This window comes from Strix aluco, chromosome 10 (assembly GCF_031877795.1).
Source record: "Strix aluco isolate bStrAlu1 chromosome 10, bStrAlu1.hap1, whole genome shotgun sequence".
NCBI lineage: Eukaryota > Metazoa > Chordata > Aves > Strigiformes > Strigidae > Strix > Strix aluco.
In genome coordinates, this window is record NC_133940.1 from 20,524,191 (window position 1) to 20,548,714 (window position 24,524).

At 41.9% G+C, this 24,524-nt stretch overlaps 1 protein-coding gene and 1 non-coding gene across 4 annotated transcripts; both read right to left on the reverse strand.

The window, feature by feature from the left end:
* Nucleotides 1–11,640: 11,640 nt before the first annotated feature.
* On the reverse strand, nucleotides 11,641–24,103 carry PABIR2 (PABIR family member 2). Of its 3 annotated transcripts, none has more exons than XM_074834708.1 (10): nucleotides 23,608–24,103; nucleotides 23,019–23,097; nucleotides 21,639–21,695; nucleotides 21,214–21,257; nucleotides 21,079–21,133; nucleotides 20,755–20,856; nucleotides 19,333–19,421; nucleotides 18,717–18,781; nucleotides 16,234–16,330; nucleotides 11,641–15,157 (listed from the first exon to the last, which is right to left on the reverse strand). In XM_074834708.1, the coding sequence occupies exons 1-10, from the start codon at nucleotides 23,721–23,723 to the stop codon at nucleotides 15,007–15,009; spliced, it is 855 nt and encodes a 284-aa protein (XP_074690809.1). In that variant the 5' UTR covers nucleotides 23,724–24,103; the 3' UTR covers nucleotides 11,641–15,006. The 3 variants fall into 3 exon arrangements, with proteins under 3 accessions (XP_074690809.1, XP_074690807.1, XP_074690808.1); XM_074834706.1 differs by having other exon boundaries at nucleotides 18,717–18,795; nucleotides 23,608–23,868; XM_074834707.1 differs by lacking the exon at nucleotides 23,608–24,103 and adding an exon at nucleotides 23,269–23,370.
* Nucleotides 15,229–15,377, reverse strand: LOC141928024 (small nucleolar RNA U109). Its single transcript, XR_012624647.1, has one exon. It is a non-coding gene; the product is annotated as a small nucleolar RNA U109 (small nucleolar RNA).
* Nucleotides 24,104–24,524: the final 421 nt, after the last annotated feature.

Sequence of the window (24,524 nt, forward strand, 5' to 3'; positions counted from 1 at the left end):
CTCATTGCTCTGAATTCTTCCTGTTAATTGCTCCATCTTTTGACTGTGCCTTTTCAACCCCTTATCAATGGCTCCATCTGCTTGGCAATGAGAAGTGGAAGCACAGTCTTTGATGAGGTCTTGCAGGGCTCTGACACCTTCGATGGTCACTGATGGGAGATCACACTCAGGCAACCCCAGGGATCCCCCTGGTCTGACAGTCTGTGGATAAAATCTGGGTGAGCGACTTAATACCCTCAAAAATTGCCATGGTGAGTAATCCTCTGAGATTTGGTGTTGCCTCATAAACACAAGCTTGACAAATACTGTCTTTTTTTAAAAAAAACATCAAAGGATCACATTTGCTTTTAAAGTGATGTTTAGTTGTAATATTCTGTTCCTACAGGTCAGTTGCATTGTGGGGAGAACATAGTCATCTCAAAATAAATTATGCAGGATCTGTTCTGCTAACTGATATGCTTGAAAAATTGTACACACAACAGATGCCAATGCACAGTTCATTTATGCTTGACACAACTGATGGTAGATTATGTTCTATCCTGGAAATGCGGGCACAAGTTTTATTTCTACCTTCACTGAGAAAAGGACAGAATTTTTCATTCCTCTACTTTTATAACTCTTCCCTCTCCCTGCTATAGCTTGTGGCAAAGCTTTAGCTTTGAAGAACTGTGGTGGGGAAGCTTTTATCAAAGGGACTCCAGAGGCTGCTTCTGTCTCCTTTATGCCATAGGTTCAACCAAAAGGGACCACCGGGGACTAGGTTCAGCCCCAATTTATACATATAAATGGTGATGCAAAAATCAGAAAAGCATCAAATTTTATTATCCCTGTACGTCTGGGGCAGAGTGAGCATCTTCAATGTCTTTTGATGCCTTGGGGACAAGACTCTCAGGGCAGTTTCTTCTCATCCCTGTTTCTTATGTAGCTTTTAGTGTTGTATGTGAGGAGATCACAGCAGAGAAAAAGGAAGATACAAAAACCTATTTTCTTAGTCTCTTGGCTAAAACCCAAATATTTTAAACATTTCTGTTAGGGGTTGATTCCCCCAGCGAGTCTCGCAGCTCTCATCTCTGACTGCTATAAACCAAAGACTGTTTACATGAGATCAGCACATGCTGATATTGCTTTACGCTTTACGGTGCGTGCACTTCATGTATCGATAGCGATGGGCAACCCATCCCTGCAAGCCCTTTAGTGATCTTATGATTGTTTCTTTATTTAGAGGACAGGGGAGAAAAGCATGATGGAAGTCACGCAAATGATTGAATGTAAAGTTCTGTTGATCTTGTGAGACCACCAGTAAATAATTTAACAAAGATCTTTAACAAGTTTCACTCTAAAGGAAAAAGTAAGTCCACTTTAAACCCTGCTTTTCCAATTTGGATGTCTAAATCAGTACTGCAGTCCTTTAAAACAGCCAAACTCTGTAGGAATTGCCATAGAGAGTCAGACACAGAGTTCTGGCTGCCAAGTGTAAAAGAGAAAAATGTGAGAAACTCCATAACAGGCAAACATGGGGTAATCTCCCTTCCCCCAGAAGAGCTCATCCGAGCCCTGGAGACTAGCTAAAACATTAAAGCAAGAGGTTTTGCCCTACCCAAACCACTGTTCGTATGAACTCTCCAGCAATGGCTTTTCTCCATAGGAAGATTCTGCAAAGCTTTTGATAATTTTATGGAAACACCTCATTGCATATTTTAAGCATTCCCTTTACCATCTCCCTCCCAGAAGCATACTAACCTCTCCAATAAAATACAAGACACATAATGTCTTGTGGTCTTTGGGTACCTGACTGTATGGAGAAGCCTTCACTGGCCTGGCTGTTTCAAAGCCACGGGTGAGGCTCATGCAAGGAGCGTGGGTTCCTCACCAGGAGACACCTGATTCTCAGGGAAGGGAGCACAGGGCAATTAGTCACTGTAAAACCGTCTAACAAGGCTAAAGAATTAGGAATTGCCTAGGCCCCAATAAAATCCACTGCTTTATATGACTCGAGATGCAGTTGGAGGAATCTGGCTAATCTTTTACTCTCCTAGTAAATCATTCATTGAGGCCATCTGTGAAATATGAGAAGAGCAGCTTCAACCCAAGATTCCCGCTTAGCAAAGCTCTTACTAGCTTGGCCGGAAAGAAGCTTTCCTGATAAAGTTGATAGCTAGTCCAAGCCCTCATGATTTCCAGCAGCAGTAATCCTTCTGGGGAGATTAGAGAAGCAGCCCTTGAAGGTCCTGAAGTATGGTCGTGCATTTCAGCAAAGTTCAAGGGAAAAAAAAAAATAAATCCACAGCACTTGCCAGGGGAGGGCCTGGCCCAGAGGTGCACCTCTCCACGCTTTCTTTTCCAGCAGCCTCTGGAGACAGGTTTGACAACCAGCCCCTGAACTGGCTGGTCACAGCCCCTCTGGGACAGGGAGCATTCGTAGGGCTCAAGTAGAGCATCAGGGAAGAAATCTTGTGCCTTGATAGCCAAGACTGAACCGTGGTTTTGTTCAAGGAGGAGTACGGACTCCCATCTGGAAAGTGATATTCAGCTCTCACAGCTGAACCCAGAACCCAAACTTCCCTGTTTTGGGAAAGTTCATGCCTGAATCGAACTAGTACAGTGTGGGATCCTGGCCCTTGAGGAGGACTAAGTCATCCAAAACAGCCCCACCAACTCTCCAGGCCAGGCTACTTATCTGTGTCCTCCACCCAGATTTGATTCAGTTTTTTAAGAAGCAGTTAGTCTTTCTCCACAGGCATTACTACTAACTTGGGAACAGAAGAAAGACCTTAGGCAAATAGTTTACAGGGCAAAACAAATTAAAAAAATTTTAGCTTACAGGAGAAATGGGCTGAACACCTAACCACAGTATTCAAAAAGATGAGTTACAATCTGCCTCCCTCCAGGAATTAAGACAATACAGTTTTTGACGCCTTTTTCTTCTTAATCTTTTAGTTTCCAAACTCTTAGGATCTGCAATTCCCAGGTGGCTCAATAGCTAGAAGGAACAGAGTGTTTCAACATGAAAGAGGAGATGCCCCAACTCCTAGAGCCAAATACTTGAAGGGAAGTGAAGTAAAGACCCAAACAGGAGACAAAATAAGAGTGCAGCAGGGCTCGGAGGTACGAGCTGGACTCTCAGAGAAGGCAAGGCTTGCAGTCCAGGATGCTGAGTAGGTCCCGCCTTTAAACTCTGTTAAACCCATGTTGTAGAAATCTCAACATTTCTATCGTGTTTGGGTGCCTTGCAGAAATACAGCCACAGAAGGGAAAATACACTCTCTCCTCCCCTGTTCTTAAGCTAGGCAATAACATGCTTGGTTTAGTGTTGAAGTCTTCCAGAAGTCTTGGTCCAAATTACAGCGCTCTTGATGACCAAGTAAAGTTGGGGAAGTGATTACATCTTGGACCAGCATGTCTGACAAACAGTAGGAGGTGTCGTTCCTCGAAAGACAGAGATCCTCTTCTCTATGTGAACTTTAACCAAAGTTTGGTGTGATCATCCCTCTGTGCTGTGGTTTGTAAGATTTTAACTATTCTTTCTGTTTTCCTTGGCTATCTGGTGTTTGCTCCACTGAGCCAATTTTCTGCCTTCTCCCTAAAACCTCCTCAGATGTAAGCAAAGGAGCATCTCATTGACCATTACACTGACCATCTTATTAGTGGTGCATTTTCTGTTGCAGAGAGAAATAAGTCAAGACAAGTAAGATTGGAAGTTGCTTTATTTTGGTTTTAAAAGTGAAAGGTTCTTCCTCCCTGCTTACTAAGTGTATAACTGCTGAAGAAAATATTTTACCCTGTGCATCAGCTAAAGTGTTAGGGAAGTGCTTGCCCTATTTCCAGTTTGCTGTAATAAACACTGTAAATGCCCCTTCCTGTAATGCTGTTTCTCTTCTTAGCATATTCTGTACCATTCTCGGTAGTCAGGGCAGCTGGGATGGAACTAACTGCAGCTTGGATCACTGGAAGTAGAGAGGGTCTGGAAGGAGAAGCCGTAGGGAGAGCAGCCAGCATCCACTCCCTGGGCCAGAAGCAAAGTAGAGGAAGAGGAAGATGACATCCAAATGGTAACAGAGAATTGCTCAACCTCAGCAAGACCACTGTGGCTGCGGCTCTGAAAACTGCCTGAGCAGAGCTGCAGAGGATATATGCCCTGACATGGCAGAGCTGACACAGGAAGGGGTCCCAGTGTCAGCTGGGCTCTGAGACAGAGAGGTTTTCCATTAGTCGGACAGGACTCATGTTGTTCAGTAGAAAACTACTCTGGTCTCCCAAGCACGGCAAGCTTGGTGGATCCTCCACTCTCCAAATCACACAGAGTGAAGACTGGAGGAGCATCTGTTATAAATCCTCTTCTCTGGGCAAGAGCAGGAAGCACAACTTTCACAAGACTCTCTTAAATGGAGAAAATCACCCAGGCCTTTTCTTTGCAAGTGCTGCACCCCTCTCCTGGAGCCCTTTGTGATCTAAGTTGTTTAGAAAGTAAACAAAATGGAGTGAGCCAGAGAGACAGTAATGGTTATTTCTCCAAGAAATAAAAGTTTAATTTTACCATGGGGAAAGATCTTGTATCTGCCATGACCCCTCCAATGGCTCACAGGAACACAGGAGGAATTAACCAGCAATGAGGACTGGTTCATCCTCGTAGATCTGTGAAGAGTTTCATCTTAGTTCTTAACAAATATCCCCTCTCCTCCAAAAAACAAATCCAAACAAACACCACCTAGTCCTCAGCACTCTCCTTTTCCATCTAACCTAAACAGACCTAGGGTTTGTAACCTCTTTGGAGACTTTCCTGAGCTGCAGCTGAGATGATCAATGCGTGAAGAGCAGGCAACATTTCACAAGTGGCAACACTGGAGGAGGTGGCTCCAGAAAAGATGAGAGGAAAGGGAAGCGGAGGAGGATTACCAGGCTCAGAACCATTTGTCATTTGCTCGTGGTTAGATCTGTTCATCTAACTTGCAATTTAGATCAACAGCTAGGATTTTTCCATCCAATCTAAGTGAGCTAGCAGTTGGGTTTCATTCAAGTAATTGTTCTAATGGATAATAATGTCTTATTATGACTAGAGGGCTTATTACTAGAACGTTGTACTAAATTCAATAACCCGAAGTCACCATATATTGTCCCTCTGGTGGGAGCTTCAGCTGTTTGAGAAGGAGCCTCAGAGTTGCGTGATCATCCCTAAAACCTTCTCCCCTAAGTTCCAACTTTGGAGAACAAGTTGTTCATCATATGCTGAATTCAGCCTTGGAGTAACTCCAGTGAAAACAAAAGGAGTAACAACAGGAATGGATTAGGCCCAATTGCTTTCACATTTCTCCAACTTGAATTTCCAATTCCAATACTAAAGGAGGAGTTAAAAATCCAACCCCAACGTATGGCACAGTGACAAATACACTTCAAAATGTAAGTCTGCCTATGATGCGACCTCATGTCCTTTGGAAAGTGCACCAGGGTGAGCTTCCCCCAGCTTACCTATAAACAAAACCCTGCTGTCATCTGGCAGGAGCAATATATATTCCTACTTCTGCCACTGTATTGTACCAATTTTAGCACAGAATGGTCAAACCCATCCTGCAGTTCTAGGCTGCTACACTTGTGACTACTGACCTTACACACATCTGAAAAAACTAGAATCTACCAAGATGAGATATAAACTCATAAGGATTTCATTTCATAAAAACAGACTGAGTAAGATTAAATAGTGTGTGTTCTGTACTGACCCCATTTTCCGGGGAGAGCTGTGCACAGATCAGGAGAGGGGCACAGTCTCACCTACAAATTCTTATCTGACAGATCATCACCTTGGCATCTCTCTGGTTAAACAGATGTGAACCAACAGAGAGCAAGTGGAATAAAGACTGAGACGGAGAACCCCAAGCTCCTCTGCTGGCTGTTGAGCCATGCTTTCTCTCAAAGTTTGCTGCGCCACTCACTCATTAGCTTTTAAGTACGTTCCTGCTAACTTTGACCTGCTGTTTCCTGCCGGGGCTGATGAGCCACGAGTGCGGAGTTGCTTCCTCTGGGTCAGTTCCTCAGCGCATGCTTTCAGTGGCTGCCACATGAAGTTAGCCTAAGAAAAAATGTTGCTCTTGTTTTCACTGGAGTTATTCCCAGGTTATTTCAGTGTGTTATAAAGGGGGTAACAGAATTATCCTGTGATCAAAGAACTAAACTGCAAGTCAGAAGTCTTGGGTTCAATTCCTAGCTCATATTAAACCAACACTAACCATATGACCTGTTTGTGCCTCCACACACTCATCTGAGAGTTTTAATAATAATGATGACACTCACTTAAAGTTATTCCTAAACAAATAAATCTATGAAACATCACAACAGCACAAAGCGTTAAGACCAGGTTTGACCGATGAGTGTTATAGAGCAAATGCACAGCTTCATTCAACTGACAGGCTGGAAACGGAGGAGTTCAGCTCAGCTGCTATCTAGCTCAGAAATCATTGCACATTGTTTGCAAACTTATCAGGAGTGACTTGAATTGTGAATTAGCTTCAGCAAGGCAGCTGGCAGGCTGCTGAAGCATACAATGCCTGCTGAATCTGCACTTCCTGTTGGAGACGTGCGAAGGAGAAGGCAAACTATGAACGAGCAGAGAAACCGCTCCCAACTCAAGTCAAAACTACGTGCAGCACAGGCATAGCAGGGCCAGTGGCTGATCTGGGGGCCAAACCAGAATTCCCAGCAATGGTGGTGTTGACAGTACTCAGCCCTCGCACAGCACTTGCCATGGAGAGATCTCCAAGCACTTTGTGAAGATCAGGCTCACCCATCTTCCCCCACCGCCTTGCCAGCCTGGGTTAGACCGCAGAGCTGGAAGAGCAGCAGATGGACCTTCCCAGACCCACGCTGCAACCCTGCAGGCAGCTCTCCTGCACACAGCCCCAGGCTGGTGCTTGCTTATTTTTACATCTTGGTTTTCAGTAAATAATCCAATCCATGTCAAAAGCAGCAGCAGACACAAGACGTGTTCCAGCCAGCCTCACCCAAGCACTCACCTGGACACGGCACCGGAGCACAGCTACGTGGTCGGACGCTCACCGCGTGCAGGCAGATATTCCCCTTGCGCTGCAGGTTACAAAGCTGAAACTGTTGTAAATTCTCCAAGATCCAGGTCTGCGTGTGCCCACACAGAGAAATAACAGAAAGACGCTTTCTGCGTGCGGTCTGATGGGAACACTGCAGCATCAGCGCTTCAGGAAAAAAACCCAGCTTGTGCACTGCAATTCACTAAAACCAGCCCAAATATGCCACAGCATGCTTCTGAAAGACTTCACGGGGCTGGGAAAACAGCCAATGTACAATATACTCCTAAAAAAGCGCTCTCGCTGTGAGCAGGGCCTTTTCATTCATTTCAGGTTGTCAGTAAATTTGATCAAAGTCTCCTCTAGCATGGGACTGTGTTATTCTTATAACCAAAGAGCATCTGCCTTTTTTTATCAGTTTTAAGATTATTAGTACAATGAAGTCCAAACCTCACTCTGGAAAGTCAGCATTTACTCTGACAGGAAGAGGTTACATTGCGAGTGAAAAGAAAGAAAACATTAGAAATTTCTAGCAGTAGAAGTTGCAGGATGAACGCAGTTTAGACGCACTTCAGCCAGTATTACCACAGCTCGTTACACATCGTCCTGCGCTTTGCAAGCCACGATACGCCATCCTGTGGTCATCCACATCACCATTAACTTCTCACATCTGGTCCAAAGCACCCAACGCAGTTAGATATGCAACTGTGCGTGCCGGTGGTTACGCTCATCATAAGTAATATATGCATTATGTTCCTCGTTGCTAATGCAAAGCAAAGCTGAAAAATTTCAGATGCTCTCCAAAAAATACCTGATAAACCCCCGATAAGGGCAAGTTGTAAGATGTGGCTGTAGCTGGCTTGCTGTGTACCGCTGTACCACAACCCTTCTTCCTCAGCAGAAGCGTTCTGTTGGCAACAAGGATAACCGTGACACTTCACAGCAACACCATCACTTTCTCCACACCGAGCCTCTGGCCATCTCCTTGCCGACGTGTGACATTCCTCCTTCCTCTCCACTATGGTGCTCTCTCTACAGTTCCGTGACCCACCAGGTCTCCCATGCTCTCCTGCTGTGCAGCTTTTGGGGCATCTTTGATGCACTCCTACACCCTCAATTCCCCCCTCTCATTTCCCCTCTCCCCCCATGAAAAGTTTTGCCTACTAATGTCTAGGACATATTTGACAGAAGCTGGCAATCCCGTTCAGTAACTATGCCATGAAAGACAAGTTGAGCATCCAGCCTTGCTCTGGTTTGCCAACAAACGCAACTGTAACTTTCAAGGATGATGCAAACTCAGTGTAAAGGGGGCAGGAGGGAAGCTGCGCAAGTCCACACAAATTCAGCTAGCCCTCTGTACCCCTCCTTGTTGCCCATCTGGCCCACCCTACCCATGCTGCCTCACATTACTCACGCCACTGGGTTTTAATACAGGAGGGGAAAAAAATAAGGAAAAAAAAAAAAAGTAGTGACCAGCAGCAATAACAGTCCTCAAAAGGCAAATGTTTCCTATTACAGTGCTAGTTTTCAAGCTCTTTGATGTCACTTCTCCCACACAAAGCTGTTTCTTTCACAGTCTGTTCTTGCACACGAACAAGATGTTACACGTACTATACGTAGCACATCCTCAATTCTTATTTAAAGCACATTTGTCCCACTCACTGTGCTTTGTTCTCTGTATCATTTTTCAAACCAATACTCATACATCATAGGCACAGAGGCATTTTTATTCTAGCTCCCCCTTTCACATTTATTTTTCTTCCAAATTCTTGGAGGTTCTGGTCATAAGTAGAGAAGTGTTAACATTTGGCTAGGGTTGAAACTGAGCTGCGAAGTTCATGGCAGTAGCTGAATTTTTCCAAAATTTTAGGGGCTTGTAGAGCAAAGGGTTTGCTTTGTCCGAGGCCAGATCCAACATTTAGATTTAGATTCTGGACTAGTTAACTTTAGCTACATTCTTTATTCTACTTTGGCCCATAGTTTTTGATACCACCTGTTTTCTACCTGTGTATTACAGATCCTAACTTTATCACCCTGAAAAAATTGTTGACCATGCATTGGCATTGATAAACCATTACAGTTCTCATGACAAATTTAAATTGCAAATTAATTATTTGGGGCAAGGAAAATGTTTTTGTTCTAGCACAATAGGGTTTTCATAATCTGCATTATAAACTACCCCGATACAAATAATAGCCTGGCACTTCTGCCAACTTACTTAACTTCGATGAAAGTTCAAAAGTGGTGGGGACTGCAACAAAATGCAGGTTTCGTTAGGTGATGTAAGGGTTAAACCAGTCAACTTCTGAAATAACAAATGCATGTCATTGTCTCCAAGATTCATTTGACTCATGTTGTTAAACAGGAGTTATTGCTGCATAAACTATATTCAAATGCCTTGCAGAATTAAAACACAATGCATAATTCTTCCAGAAGAGACACACTGCATTATCTGAAAAATTATCTGACACATCTGAAAAATAATCAAAAATTCCAAATTGTTTTACCCCAAAATGAGAGAAATGAAAAAGTCCATAAAGTCCACCAGAAATTCTACCACAGCTATTTAGTAAGACATCCAACTACAGTAATTAACAACAAATAATAGTGTTTGTATAAGAGGTAAAAATCTCATGGCCTTCAGAAATAAGCTACGGGAGACTAAAGGTGTTAGAATTATTGTACAGTGCAAGATGATGCTTTTTGGACAGAAAGGAACTGCTAGACGGCCTGGTGTCACTAATGGGCCTGTTGAGTCACAGGGGACTGCTACTGCAAACTGTTTATTCAGAGACTGAGACAGGTCATGCCCTCTGTTTGCTGGAGATGAACAAAACTTGTGGTCTTTCAGTAATAAGTTCCTACTTTACAGTAAGGAGAAGTGTTTGGGGATGAAAGCACACTGGATTTTGTTGCTGTTAGTAATGATATGCTCAAAAGTCTATTGCCTGCATATTAAAAAAGAGCCTGGTATCAAACCAGCTGAATCAGTTTGCTAAAAATAGGTATTTCTTCCTTTCGTTTTCAAGTTTTATTTCTTCTAAAACCCCACAATCTTTTGTGATCACCAAAGCTAACATGCATTCTTTGTTAATAGCAAGAACCTACCTACTTTGAATTTTCAAACTACATAATGCAAGAACAAAACAAATTGCTCCAGGTTTAAAAAGAAAATGTTGGCCTTGGCATGCTAACCAGAGGCAAGACTCAAACCCAAGGCCCAGTTAGGCCCCATATCAAAAGGCTTTAAGATCTAAAAGCAAGTAATAAAAAGCAGCTTTAATGTGAAACGGTTTGGATTGAAACAAGAGACTTCCGTTAAGTGCCCAGTACACTAATAAAAAGGATAGCCTTGAGGTACATGTACAAGTTAAAAGTGGGAGTTGTGTGCATTTGTATTTATGGGAATGGCAGCACCAAGCCAGCAGCCCAGTCACTGTAACCCGCTTACATGGAGACTCTTCATCTGCAGCAGGAAGCAAACCCAGGCTATCACGCTTAAACCAGCTCTGCATCTTATTTACTCCCTCAGAAAACAGACTTGCCCTCAGACAACATCTACTTTTGATTTTAGCCTGATAACAAATGTCCTAGCCAGAAATTAGATAACCAGCCCTGAAGGAAACCCAACCACTAACTCCCTGCCCTCTCCTAAGACAGCTAAAACTAAGACAACTGCTACTCTGATTTTGACTGGCAAACACAGGTTACTCTTTTGGGGGTGGACTGAGCAAAACAGTCCTAGACTTGCCAACAATGTGTCTTCCCCTCTAAGTTTGAACAGCCCAGACCCTCATGAGAGTCTCAGTTGCTTGAAAAACACATTTTTCATTTGAAAATGAGTTGGCTAAGCTAGGTCTACATTCACAGCTAAAACTCTATAGTCAGAGGAGCTAGTTACTACATCCTTCTCACTGGGTCATCTGGTACCTTCAGTGACCCATCTTACATCAGTCACCAAATTTGCTAAGGATTATTTAACAGATCTCAAGAGAGACTGAAATATTGAATGGTAGGCAAAGTCCCTTTCCACTTACTATGGACAGTTGCCATTTATATAATAGCCTTGGAATACAAGAGGCAGTTTTGTATAGCTCCAAAAATATTTCTTGGCCTTTACTCCAAAAAAGAAAATGAAACAGTCCTATGACTTCATGAAATATTTGAACCCGTATTAATGCAAAGCTTTTTTATTATGAAGTTACCAGGAAGATTATATGCAGATGAAATTCCTCCAGGAAAAACAAGTTCTTGTCTTTGTTGTCACACAATATATTAGCAGGGTCTACAGATAAGAATGTGAACACTTGCAAAAAAATTATTTCCCAAGTCTAGTCTATTGTGTTTGTGCACCAGAATAAGAGAGTTCCAAATCTACCCAAGCCTGCTCAAGTTAACCTCTGCATACAGCCCCCAACGTGGTTCTGTCTGGAGAAATGTGCCAAGCTGAAGCCTTACATTTAAAATGGTTTTAGCATTTTGAGTTGTTAAAATGAGCACTCTATTTTTATCATGACTTTTTATAAAAATCCCACTTTACTGTTTTTATACAGTATAGCTTTCCCTGTGCATTTCAAGAATGAGTTTTGCAATAAAGTCTGCAGGACTCAGATTTACATCCTCACCCACTGACAGTTTAATTACTTTCATTGTAGGAGAAAGTATTTAATCACATACAGTCAGAAAAACAGCCCCTTAAATACAGGCTTTTGGGCCCATGATCCCCAATTTGAAATTCAATGAAGAAGAATGAAACATGCATACTGCGATCCATTTCCTGATTCAGAACACTTGATATTATCAAAACATACAGAGTTCCACAGCTGACACACACATTTTTCTAAACCATTGGTAAAATCCTTCCAGCATTTTAAGACCACGAAATGAGGATTCAGCGTGCTTCGGCTATGCTCTCAAGGCAGTGCTAGTCAATGAGGCGAATAAAGACCAACATCGTAATGCTGTGCTAATTAACATATTGAAAATAGTCCATCTAAAATGCTGCTGGAATTACACTAGTATTTGCTGGTATTTTAACTTTCTTCTCAACAGTTACAACATTAAAAGGTAAGTCATCACTGGTGATTCTCAACAATAGATATGCATTAATGATTCCGTATTTAAAAAAAAAAAAAGGAGGGGGAGGAAAGACAGAAATTCTCAGACATCCATCATGGCAATCCAGCACAAATAAGTCTGATGAAGTCATAAAAAAACAGTTAAGTGTAAGTGTCAGTAGTTATATATTAAAGCTGACTACCAGCTGGCCTTCTTCCCCAAACTGGTATCTAATTCATTACAGACAAGACAGTTAACAAATCCAGAAATGCAGCTTTTAGTCAGTTTTAGTCATAGTATGCTGTACTAGTCTTTACACTGCAATAAAGACTGATTCTGTAAGCAGCAGCAACTCACATGCAGTTACGTATCAGCTATCAAAGTATTAGAAAACTTAGTTTTAAAATGAACAAGTGGTCTTACAGCTATGTGTGTGAAACAGAACATGGTCCTAGATGGGACCTATTACATTACACAGTGACACTCATTCTGAAAGAGACACAGTGTGTGTGTGCATTACATATAATATATATTTTATAAAAGAGCAGTGTCTTCTGAAGAGTGGAGAATAGCCAGAACATTAAAAAAAATGCTGTAACAAGAGTGAATATTTGTGCGTTTGCTTTATGAAGCTTACATTCTAATGTTTACAAAGGCCAGCACTTATATAAGACTCTCCACTAACAAACAAATCTGGAATACATCAATTGTACAGGTAAGTCAGCCAAAAATAAGCAATAGCTATGCTCTTCTCAGTTTTAAGAAAGCATGCAATAGGTTTCCCCCTTCTGTCACCCCTTGTTCAGATTTCTAAATCACAGTACCAATAAAAGCAGGGTATAATGAAACTGGGGCACAGGTAACAGGTTGAATTTTATCACAGACTGTTTATCAATATTTTGCAAACGTAAAAGCAGCCCTCTTTTAGCATCAAGAAGGCAGAGAAGATACAAGCATGAATAAAAAAATAATTAAGCGATTTAAGACATCAAAAATTCAAGAAATAGCACTGTGCGTATACAAATAAAATGAACATTCAATACTGTAGAGCTCATTTAAAAATGGCACCAATGGACAATATTTTACAATATGCACATTTATTCGAGGTGGGGAACTAATGCTCCACAGGTGAAAATGAAAATACAAATAATAGTGCCACTGTGGGCCCATTATGGTACTTCTTACAATTTAATGGAAACACTTTTAAAAATAATCTGGTATGTACATGTCTTCTGGAAACTCAACAGCTTCTTCAGAACAGAAAAAACTATGGTTCTCCCCCTCCCCTTTGTAGCCAGACAGTATTGCCAGAGATTGTGCTCATTTTTAAAGCACATAATCTTACTTTAAATTCAGTGCTATTTTCTTTCAGAAAGATCAGAAGTTGTACTTTTAGGTAACAAAAGCATTTATGTTACAAACATTCAAAAATGGAAGCTTATGATTCTGGCAGACAATGTTGCGTATTAAATACAAACCAGCCAGCAATTACTGAACATAAAAAACTTATTCAATCATAAAAAAATACTATAATTCATCACCACAGACTTTTTACATAGTTATAAATAATAAATAGCATAACACAGTAGATTACAAACGGATTTATTTTGCCCCGTTAAAGTCTTTAAAAAGTAAAATATCTATTGTCTTACCTCAGACTGACCAAGGTACTGTATCAAGACTACTCATAGCTCAAATAGAACTCCTTAGCCAAACAATTTGCAGAGCTCGTATTCAATCCAAACTTTTAAGTCTTTCCTTAGAAATCGACTGTTTGCTTAGCTGTTTGCCCTGCTCATGACCAACAAAGGTACGAACGCTGTACACAGCGGCTGCAAAGGGTATTACTTTGGCTGCCATCTCACAGCTGAGTTGGGGCTGCCCACAGCACCTTGCAACGGGGCACACACCTGGGAAAGGAACACTAAGGAAAGCAGCATCGACAAGAAACTCTGGTAAGCACTCTATAAACAAGCTGTACACAGAGGACTTATCCCACCCACCCCTCTGGTTTACATTCCATAATTTTGTAACAATGTCCCCTAAGGCACAAAAATACCTATGACCTCAATGCCACAGGAGACATCGATGGTGCCATACATGGTTCTCCTACACAGTAGTTTAAATAACTTAGTTATCTGCACTGTATGTCTTGGATCGAGGCGTGGATTAATTGGCCAAATCTTGCTGAATATTGACCTTATTTCATACAAGCTGTAGGATAAAGGATCTGGGGAGAGAACTATGTAGCTATTTTAATCATGTTCGTAGAGTACTGTTATTTCTTCAGTGATGGCAAAAGTGCCAGTCATTAGTTAGTTTGTTGTGGGTTTTTGTTTTCTTTTAATGTAACAGAGTGAGATTCCCACACCCGCTGTGTGGAAATTATTCTGTAATAAAAACGACTAGCAGCACTAAAAAAAGAAAATATTTTTTCCTCCCTTCCATAAGAGAATTTGAGGCTAGTGACTGAAAAAAAGCAAGGAGAATAGTTTTACTCAATGGTAGAAGTGCCAGAGAATAAATTAGTATTTTCAAATCCTTCCGAACCAAATTATTTCCCTAGACATATTGATCACAATAATGAGAGAAATATTTTCCTACAAATTGCAACACTAATAGGTAAATACCTATTCTTGGAATCAAAAAGTGTATGCAAGTTCCTGAAAGCAAAAAGTTAGTATAATTTGAGCAGACATCTTGTTTAAAAAACAAATTCGCAAAACCAGACATTAATATGGTCTACAATGTCCATTAAATGGATAAATCAAAAAAATCACTGGAAAGTCGCCAAGTATTACAGTTACAATAATTTTTCCTTTTAATAATCCTCATGTTAATGGTTCAAGGATCAGAGTTCGTTTCTCTGTACCAGTGTACAGTAAGGGAACAGCACAGCCAGACAGACTCAGAACTTAAGTCACTTAGGTGAGAGATCATCCATCAAAATGAATGAAGAGCATGAGTTTGAGCATGTTACTGGAGACTCTGTGGTTATGCTGCCTTTAGTCAGTGAATCAGAGGAAGAGCCAACACTGCTGCTACTCCCATCAAGAATATCTGAAGACAGGCTGGGGAAAAAGAAAAAGGTTATTTAGTAACACGAGCATGATGACTTTGTGTACTTTCGCCTCTATAGAGAAGATGTAGGAGACCTATACTACCACTCAGTCTTTACTGCAAGACTGGCAGCCCTGAAGACTCCTTGTTTTCTGTAGCATGTTATATATATATTCATGCTCCTTATGGGAATGAGGAGCAGAATTTTTTTTTTTTTTTTTTAACATGCAGAATAAATTATGACTCTGATTTCAAATCAGTCATAGAAAGGAGGTGACAACTAATAGGAATAAAATCTTTAAACATTATGGGAAAGGATTAACAGTCTAATCAGCAATGCAGCAAAGATGTCATTAATTAGCTAGTATGTTCTTTAATGTTGCACTACTCACAAAGCAAGATTTTGAAACCTATTTTTCCCTTGTAAGGAATTCCTGTGTTAGGATTTTGAAGTCTTGGTACAAGATTCCAGAGGGCACATAAATTGATACTTTTGCAATTTAGCTGGAAGCAACAGGAAAAAAATATTTCTATACAGTTTAAAGTCTGTAGGTAAATTGAAATTATACTAATACAGAGTTGATATTTTAGAATACTTCGTATCTGCCTCTTGATGCAAAAAAGAACTCAGCTTTTTATGGTAATACAGAAAGGAGACAGACTGTAACACTAAAAATCATGAATGTATCAACATGAACTATGTAACTGCAGTAACTACTCACGCACACATTTTCTAAGTACTCAGGTAAGCACCACAGATACTATATGACCACTTCCCACAACCTAATGAAACGATGAAGCATCTTTGAGGCAAAGTAACTTTGCTTATGAACCAACAGGGATTTGTAACAATTATATTCAGTATAAAAGTTCCAATACACAAAATCTAGGCTAGACTCTGCTCAAAGAATTGATCAAAGAGGCAGAAACATTACCACACTACAGTACCACAGAAATAGTTCCCAGTAACATGCATACGCAAGCTACACACAAAGTATTTTATTCTGGAAAACAAAACAAAACAAGAAAGCTTGCGATAAATGCACATTCCTTGTTTCGGCATTTCAGGGCACATGAAATATTTTACCATGAACTGAGATCTGTCAGATGTGTAACATCTGGAGAAAGCATGTTGGTTGTTCCTTGAAAAAGTCTCTTTGGCTGACTTTCAGTTTCCATTTCACCTAAAGAAAATAGTGCAAATAATCAAACTCACTTGAGTCTCTGGAACGTCCATTTAATATTTGTCTATTGTAAAAGGAGGTCTGTCCCATAATAGAGCAAGGTTGCATTTGTAACAAGTCCTTTAATTCAGCCAACCAAGCCCTTGGGCAAGACATTAATTTGATGCTAGCTGTTGTTGAACCATCCAGCCCATCCTTAATTTAACTGATGCTTCAGCAGTATCTGAGGGGCTACAACAAAGACATAAAACTAGGCACTTGCTACTTGGACTACAATCAGAGAAAATAATCTAAAGCAAACTAATTATTGTGACTTGATTTTAAGTAAGCAGTTGAGATGAGGCAACCGACATAAGCCAAAACACAGAGATTAAAATTTTTTGTGATTATGAAAATAGGAATGCCAGCTTGGTTTGCAGTTTCACCCTCCCGCATACAACAAATTCTGATGCATATGTACACTTCTACAGGAGAAGTGAACAGAAAATTTGGCATGGGTATGCGTTTCCACTTACTCATCATGGATCAGACTATCTTTGTACCTGTAATCATCTACTGACATTAAAAGATTAAACATGATGGCAAGAATTCATATGATCTGTTTAGTATAATCTGCCCTGAGAATGAGCTAACTCATTAATAGCTTCTGTACAATAGATACATTTGGAAATATCATAAACTTGCCAATAACAAGTTTAAAAAAAGAAAACCCTCTCACAGCTACAGTATATTTTAATTTTTAGTTCGGCAACAAAAACATATGAAATGGAAATACATTTTCTGGCTTTCTACCTACACTTCACAGCAGTTGTGGTGTCAGTTTGAAAAGCTGACAGAGGTGAAGCATTACAGCAAACCAGTATATATTAATATGTTGTGCAAGAGAATTATACTAGCACTCAATTTTATAAAAGACTGCTAACCCCCCCAAATTTATTTCCTTTAGCCCATGGGGATGCATTACCTTCTTCAAAGGGAAGGAATAACAGCTTCTATCAAGCAGAATGGGCAAAAAACATTTATAAAATACTTTTGTCTTACACAAAAATGAAGAAAACCCAAACCACCAGCTTAGGTAACTCCTTTGCCACTTGGCATTTCACAAAGACAACGCTGCACTGCTACAACACATTGCACAGTCTACCAGTATTAATTCCCTAAGGCAGTGAAATGTTCTTCAATATGTTGCTTACTTCCCCCCACCTATCACGGTGTCAATTTGTTACCATGTCATGTCTGTAGAATATGAACGATACAGCTATGGCTAAAATTCAGAAAATAATAGGGTTATGTATTTAGGAAAATAAATTAAGTTCATTTAAATGGATTAGATGTTCTAAAATTAAGCAACATTTTCAAAAATCCTTGATACTTCGAGTAAAAAAGGCAAACTCCTATCTCCAGTTTGTAAAAGGTACTTCACAAGAGCACATGGATAGGGTGAGGAAAGCCTGCCCTTTACCTGCACTGCTTTTAATATAATCTGTGTAAGGGCTATTGTAAAATGTTTAAAGTAAAAACAATGCAGTATTCCCTATTGATCACTGAGCTTGATGAATTTTCGTTCAATTTTTAATGCCTCTAAAATTCATAGAAAGTAACAGCCTCAGAGATAGAATTGTTATCTATGAGAAAACTTGTCTCTCTCCCCTGTCAATTCAATATAAATCAGACAACACTCTTTAACTGATAGGAGAAGCAGTCCTAAAAAAAAAAATACCCAATAAACAGTAACTTCTCTTGAAGGCTAAATATAAGTCTTGTAAAATAAAAGGAGATGCTTTTGGTGAGTTAAGGATGCCCAAGTTAAAAAAAATGCAGAAAGGGTAAGCATAGCTAGAGGCACACTTGTAACTATCTCAGTCGTACAGTTCTACTATGAAGACCTGTTCTGGGATGTAATTTGAATATCCTTAACATGGAGTACTTCCAGGAAAGAATGCAGTTGTCTCCCTTCAGGAGGAAAGAGCCCTGATCTATTCTATTTCTCTGAACACTCACCTTCTGAACTTTCAGAGTAAAAACAAACATTTAGTACTAAGTTTAGAAGATACTGCATGATAAGCAACATTCCTAAGATGATCTGAAGGGTGTGCACCCTACAGTCGTACTCTTAGGAATGTCAGGGCTTACAAACATTCACAATGTTTAATTTGATGTGTAATAGTTTGCCTCTTTCAAGCAGTAGCTGCTTTTAAAGTTTTTCATTCTTGTGTTTTAGACTAGCTACTTTATATTTTTAAGTTACGACTGGCAAATTCCAGTTCACCATGGACACAAGTGCATTATATTTACAGAACAACAGAAAAAAATAAGGAAGCGAAAAATGTATCCAGCTGCAAAACTACATCCATATTAAAACATCTGATAATGCAAATGCACATACCTTTTCTTTTAATGGGGCCAAGAACACTGGGCCTGATACAGTTGATTGGACTTTGACTCCTCCTGCTAGAGAAAGCATACTGATACTGAGTCAGGCCTGTAAAAGTTCCAGGTCTGACCACCACCATACCTAGCATCAAATCAACACAACCACATCACATGAAACGTCCTTTAAAACTACTGCTGCACAACTGGAATGCTTAGGGAATCTAAATACACAGATAACAAAGAAGTGCTGCCTATTACAGCAAATTTGTAGTAAATTTTCTACGGTCTTCTTCCCTTAGCACATCACATACTCATTCGAATCCGTTTCTAAATTGTGTGTAGTATTTAAATAAAATTGATATGCTGAAAAAGTTAAAGTTCATTTCAAGTACCCTGGAATTTCCCCACAAGTTATCAAGTCTAGTTTAAAGTTGTCACAGGCTCCTGTAAGAGCACCCACATAAAGCTACCACTAGTAAAGGCTGAACTTTCAGAGCATTTTTATGTGGCAATACTTCAGCTATTGTAAAACTAAAGTCTCTTTTAATGCCTTAACATCAGTTTTAACTAATCTTTGTGCCAGCCTTGAAAATGCCAATGTATACCTGTTACTTACAGATATTACTTACTTGGAGAATCGCCTTGTTGGACTGGGAATAGGACTTGGAGGTAACCCATTACTGCTCACAAACATTTGCAATGATGGTGAAAAACATTGCTGCAGAAAAAGTCACATTAAGGTGCTTCAGAATTTCCTTTTAAATACTCAGGCATTTCACCCCACCCTCCAAACAAAACATCGCCAGTTAAAAAAAAAGCTAGTAACAGAATAAGGCAGAGATGATCAAATGCAATCTTAGAAGCTTTAAACTTAACTTCCAAAAATATACTGGCTAATGCAATACTGCTCAGATTAACCTATGATTCAAACCCACAAATCTGAAATTGAAATAAACATTGTTTTCTAAATTAGACAGTTATTTTTCTTCCTGTTACATTTAGCAGCAGCAGTACAGTACTCTGGACTTACTTCTTTCAAGAGGCTTGTTAAACAAACAAGTCAAGTTTACTCAAAATTCATCTGACCTGAAAATTTAACACAATATTCCAGAGTAGAATAGGGTATTCAGCTCTGTGGTTCTGCAGCTAATCTGAGCTTAGCCCATGAATGCCCAGAGCTAAGCACAAAAATGTTCCTGTCAAGTTATCTACTACTGCTTTACAGTTGTGATTCCAAAGGTACAGGGCCAGCTGTCAGCATCAGTGTTATACCAGGAACATGTTTACCCAGCACTAGTATGTGGCTACTCCATGCATCAATACTGGTAGAGACACGCAATAAGTAGTAGCAGCACAAAAGCAGAACCACAAAAGAGGATGAAAACAAGGTCAAGCAGCCCATCTTTAAACACAGTTGTCACTTTCTCTGCACTACATTTCAGTTTTCTAGTCCTCAGTGGAAAAAGTAGTTTATCTAAGATCCACCCCTTCCCCTTCTCCAGCATCTGCCATCAGCTTTCAGTGCAAGTTCAGCATGTGCGAGGAGTCCTGCAGGACAACAGTGAGTTTATGCCTTCCCTTCCACCACCAATGGATGTATTTTCATCCTCCTCACCACACAGATCTGCAGCTTCTGGTCTTTGCCTACACTCTTACTCTATACGTACAATACATTCCAGTTTTGGTGCTTCCTCCCTAGCATCCCCCCACTTATGCAGCTGAAGATCATGTCCAAATCTGATTACTCTCATGACCTCTTCCAGCTTCCCTAGAACCAGAACCCTAACTCGTCCAAACATCACACAAATAGGAGCAACTGAAAACGTTCAGTGTGACAGAACTGGCACACTGCTTGAACTCTGCAGGTTCTCAGATGGTAACTAACTGATCCTTAGAAACCAATGCAATGTGGGTTTTGGACTTTTTTTGTTGTTGTTTGGTTGTGGTTTTTTTAAAACTATGAAACAATCTGTGAAGTTACACGCCTTCACAGTTCACCTTGGTTGAAAATTCTGAAACGTTCCCTCGGTTTGGTATTTCACTTATCCTACCTTTCCTATTCCTCTTGTAGGTGAAGGTGCAGGCGAAACCGGAATGAAGTCTATCCTCTTCGGGGAGGAAGATTTCTCAGACTTGTCCAAGTCATTGTCGCTCTGTAAATACAAGGTTTCAGACTTAACACTGGCATGGGACATTAGAATCCAAGGCACAACCTTCTAATGGAAAGTCATTGGGCCAAATGCACAAAATAGCTAAAGCAGATGAACTTAAGTTGTTCTTAAATTAGTTTCACAGACAATTCCTCTCTTCCCCTTAAATTCGTCAGTTGAGCGTAAAAGTAGAATTCAATAGGAAACATCTATTAAAGAGATTACCAGGCTCAAGCTTTCCTCCCATGACTGGCTTATCTGCATTGCTGTTTGCACTTCCCTAGAACACAAAAAATCCCATCAGTAGCTACAAAGAGGATAACTCTGGCTATTTCATCATGTTGTTTCTATAACACTCACCTTTCATGTGCTGTTTCTCTGTTCATTAAATCCACTCCTTCCTCCTGCAGGAGATGAATGTCTTAAGTTTTCCCGTAACATTTGATTAATCACAGGTACTTAGAATAACACTCATGATTCAGTAATTTGCCATTAGAATTGAGATCTGTACAGTATGACCACTCCAGAAAGAAAAGACTGCTACCAGCCCAGCTCACTGGGGTTTCTCTTGAATGAAACAACACTTCAAAAATGCAAGGTAGTTTAAACGTGGCAACAATAAACCTTCCAGGACTTCTTGTTGAAATTAAGTGTTTTAAAAAGACTCTACTTCCTCTAATACTTGAAGAACTCAAGAGTAAAGAAACTCCCTTTAGGTAAGTACTTCAATATTATATAATACTTTTTGTGCTGCTACGAAATATACAGATAAAAACTACACTTACCCTTCTGATCTGATGAAGTCGGCTACTAGGAATACGAATAGGAGATGATGACAACAACTGAAAAAAAAAGTGACAGCCACAATGATTAAATCACATATCGACAGCTTGCATACATCCTATTTACCATCACCTACATCCTTAGTGAATTAAAAATGAGCTGTACAACTACATGTGGATGACTCAATGTTGCAAAAAGAAAACACTGACCTTCAAAAGAAAAGACTTGTTTTACTACTTACAAATTCATTCTATCACTCAGCAAGTGGCACAGATCTCAGACTTGCAGGCGGATACTGCTTAGCATCTCAGAAACACAAACAGCTATATATGTCATTTAGACAAGTGAGGTGTTAGAAATGAAACGAGTATTATACAATTCCCTACTGCCTAGAGTAAGACGACAAATTCCCGTACTAACTTACTCAGCCAGTTGGCTGTTATAAAGGAGAAGTCTCAATGTTTCAGCTCAGTCTTGAACAACGCTCCTAAAACTTTACTTTTGCAATTTTTCAATTGCATAAAATTTTATGCATCTAATTCCTCTGGAACTTTGGCTACCGCCACATACAAATGGGCCAACAGTTCCCACTCAGGATGCCCATATGTCTACTGTAACACCTGCTGATTTGAGTTTCAAAATTTTAGATTCTTATTTTTTAAGAAATCTCATAACAAAATATTTTGAACTGAAATTCCATCTCACTTTTTCCGAACTGAAGACATAGCAGAAACATATTTCAGGACTTTTAAGTTCTATGGATTTTGAGAAAAGCAATACTTAATCTTCACTACCCTCAGATAAGAAAGAAAAATTTTAGCGGAAAAGAGCATATAGATCCCTGAGTTGACAAGGAAAGGGTGAAAAAAAAGAAATACCACATCTTTTAAAAAGTTAACTGCACTACTATACACTACCAGGCTTATATAATAGCTGGCAGAATATCACCCAGCAAATAAATGACTCTTCTTTAAATGATTTTCTGATGTTTAGTGTTCAGCCTTTGCAGAAGAGCGGCCTTGTCAAAAAAAAAAAGTCAAAGACTTGCGACTCTCTCTTCCATTTTTCCAACAAATTAAAACACCCTTTCAAGACTTATGACAGCAGTTTTCTCTTCCAACCCATAGTCAGGTCCAAATTAAGTTTAAGACTGTACTTAATACCGGGAACCACACGTAGCTACTGTTGTCTTCTTGGGGACATACAGTTAATGCACCAGTACTATTCCATTACAGATTGCAGTTAGAGATGAAAAAATGCATATTCTGCAGCCTGGAAGCTTGCTAGGATACTTAGTGCAAATACAAAGCAAGTCTAACTTCATTTCTCCATCCCAATTACTTCTTGTTAGGTGTAAACAAAACATGCTTAAGATTCCTTACCATACTGTGGCGGCTCATAACTGTTGTACTGTTCCTGCGAGTGCGCAACACGTAAGGTTGAAAAACCTGCGAGTTGTCACTGGAGGGGAAAAAAAGTTTCGTGAGCAACTTTCTAAGGTGTGTTTTACTTAAAACCACGCAGTGCTACGGTACACACTCCAGCCTCCAGCGCTCTGAAAACATCCATTTTATTTCAACAGAAGCACTACTTCCACCAAAGGAGCCCAGCCAGCGCTTTCCTCCTGCCAACCTGTGGCGATGCGCACGCTGCGGTGCTGCAGCTACAACAAGTAACTCGCCGCCTCCACTCCGGCGCTCCGAGAAACAAGCGACACGTTCCGAGGCCGCCGCCACGCACCAGCCACGGCGCAGGGCGAGCCGGGGGCCTGTGCTAGCCACGGCCAGCGGCGGGGCTCGCCGCGCTGCGGGGGCCCGGCTGGCGGCGGCCCACGCTGCCCGAGCAGCTAAACCACCCCCCCCCCGCCTTCTCCCCGCCGGGCAGGGCGCTCCCGGGGCGGGGCGGGCCCCCGCTGCCGCCGGGGCTCCGGGGCGGCCGCTGGCGCCGCGGGCCGGGCCGGGCCGCGCTCACCTGAGCCCGTGGATGAGGGGGGCGCTGTTCGATCTCCTCAGGCCGCCCCCGTCGCTCGGGGCCGCGGCGCTCCCCGGCGGCAGCTCCAGGTCCAGCTCCATTTTCTCCTGAGCCATCGCGGCGGCGGCGGCGGCTCCGGCTCCTCCCGCTCCGCCGCGACGCCCATTCACTGCCGGCGGCCGCAGCGGCTCCTCATGCCGCCGCTGCCCCTGGCCAGGCGCGGCGCGGCCGCCCCTACAGGCCCCGCGGGCGGCGCCGCAGGCAGAGTCCGGGGGCGCGCCGGGCCCGGCGAGGGGGGCGGCCCCAGCAGCGCCCCATGCCGGGGGCAGCCCAGGGGGCGGCCCCTTCCCCCAGCCGCTGGCGGACGAGCTCCCCGCGCGCGGTCCCGATCCCGATCCTGGTCCTGGTCCTGGTCCTAGTCCCGGTCCCGGTGCTACCGGTGCCGGTGCCGCCGGAGGGGAGCGAGCGCCTCGGGCCGGACACCCCCCGCGCCCGCCGCCGCCACACAGCGCACGCGCGGGAAGCGAGGCGGAGGCAAAGCTCCCCGCCCTCCACCGCGCATGCGCCCGGCCACCGCACCCCGCCACTGCGCATGCCCAAGGCGCCGCCATCGGGTCCGAGTTCCCGGTCCAGGGGCGTGCGGACTCCCGAGAGCCTCCGGCGGCAGAGAGCGTGCTGATTGGCTGACAGGGCAGGGCGTGTGTTTGAAACGACACAATGGGCGCCGAGAGGCCGAGGCGCGTCAGGTGGGGGCGTGGCCTGGAGAACGAGGGTTCGAGTCCCGCGGGGGGCCATAAACCTCGGTGTGTTCTTAACCGGGTTAATCCGGGCTGGGCCGGTGTTCTGCCCTGCCGGGAGGCCGCGTTACCGGTGTTTAGGGTTAGAGTCTCTCTCTTCTGCTTAAATCACGCAGCCTT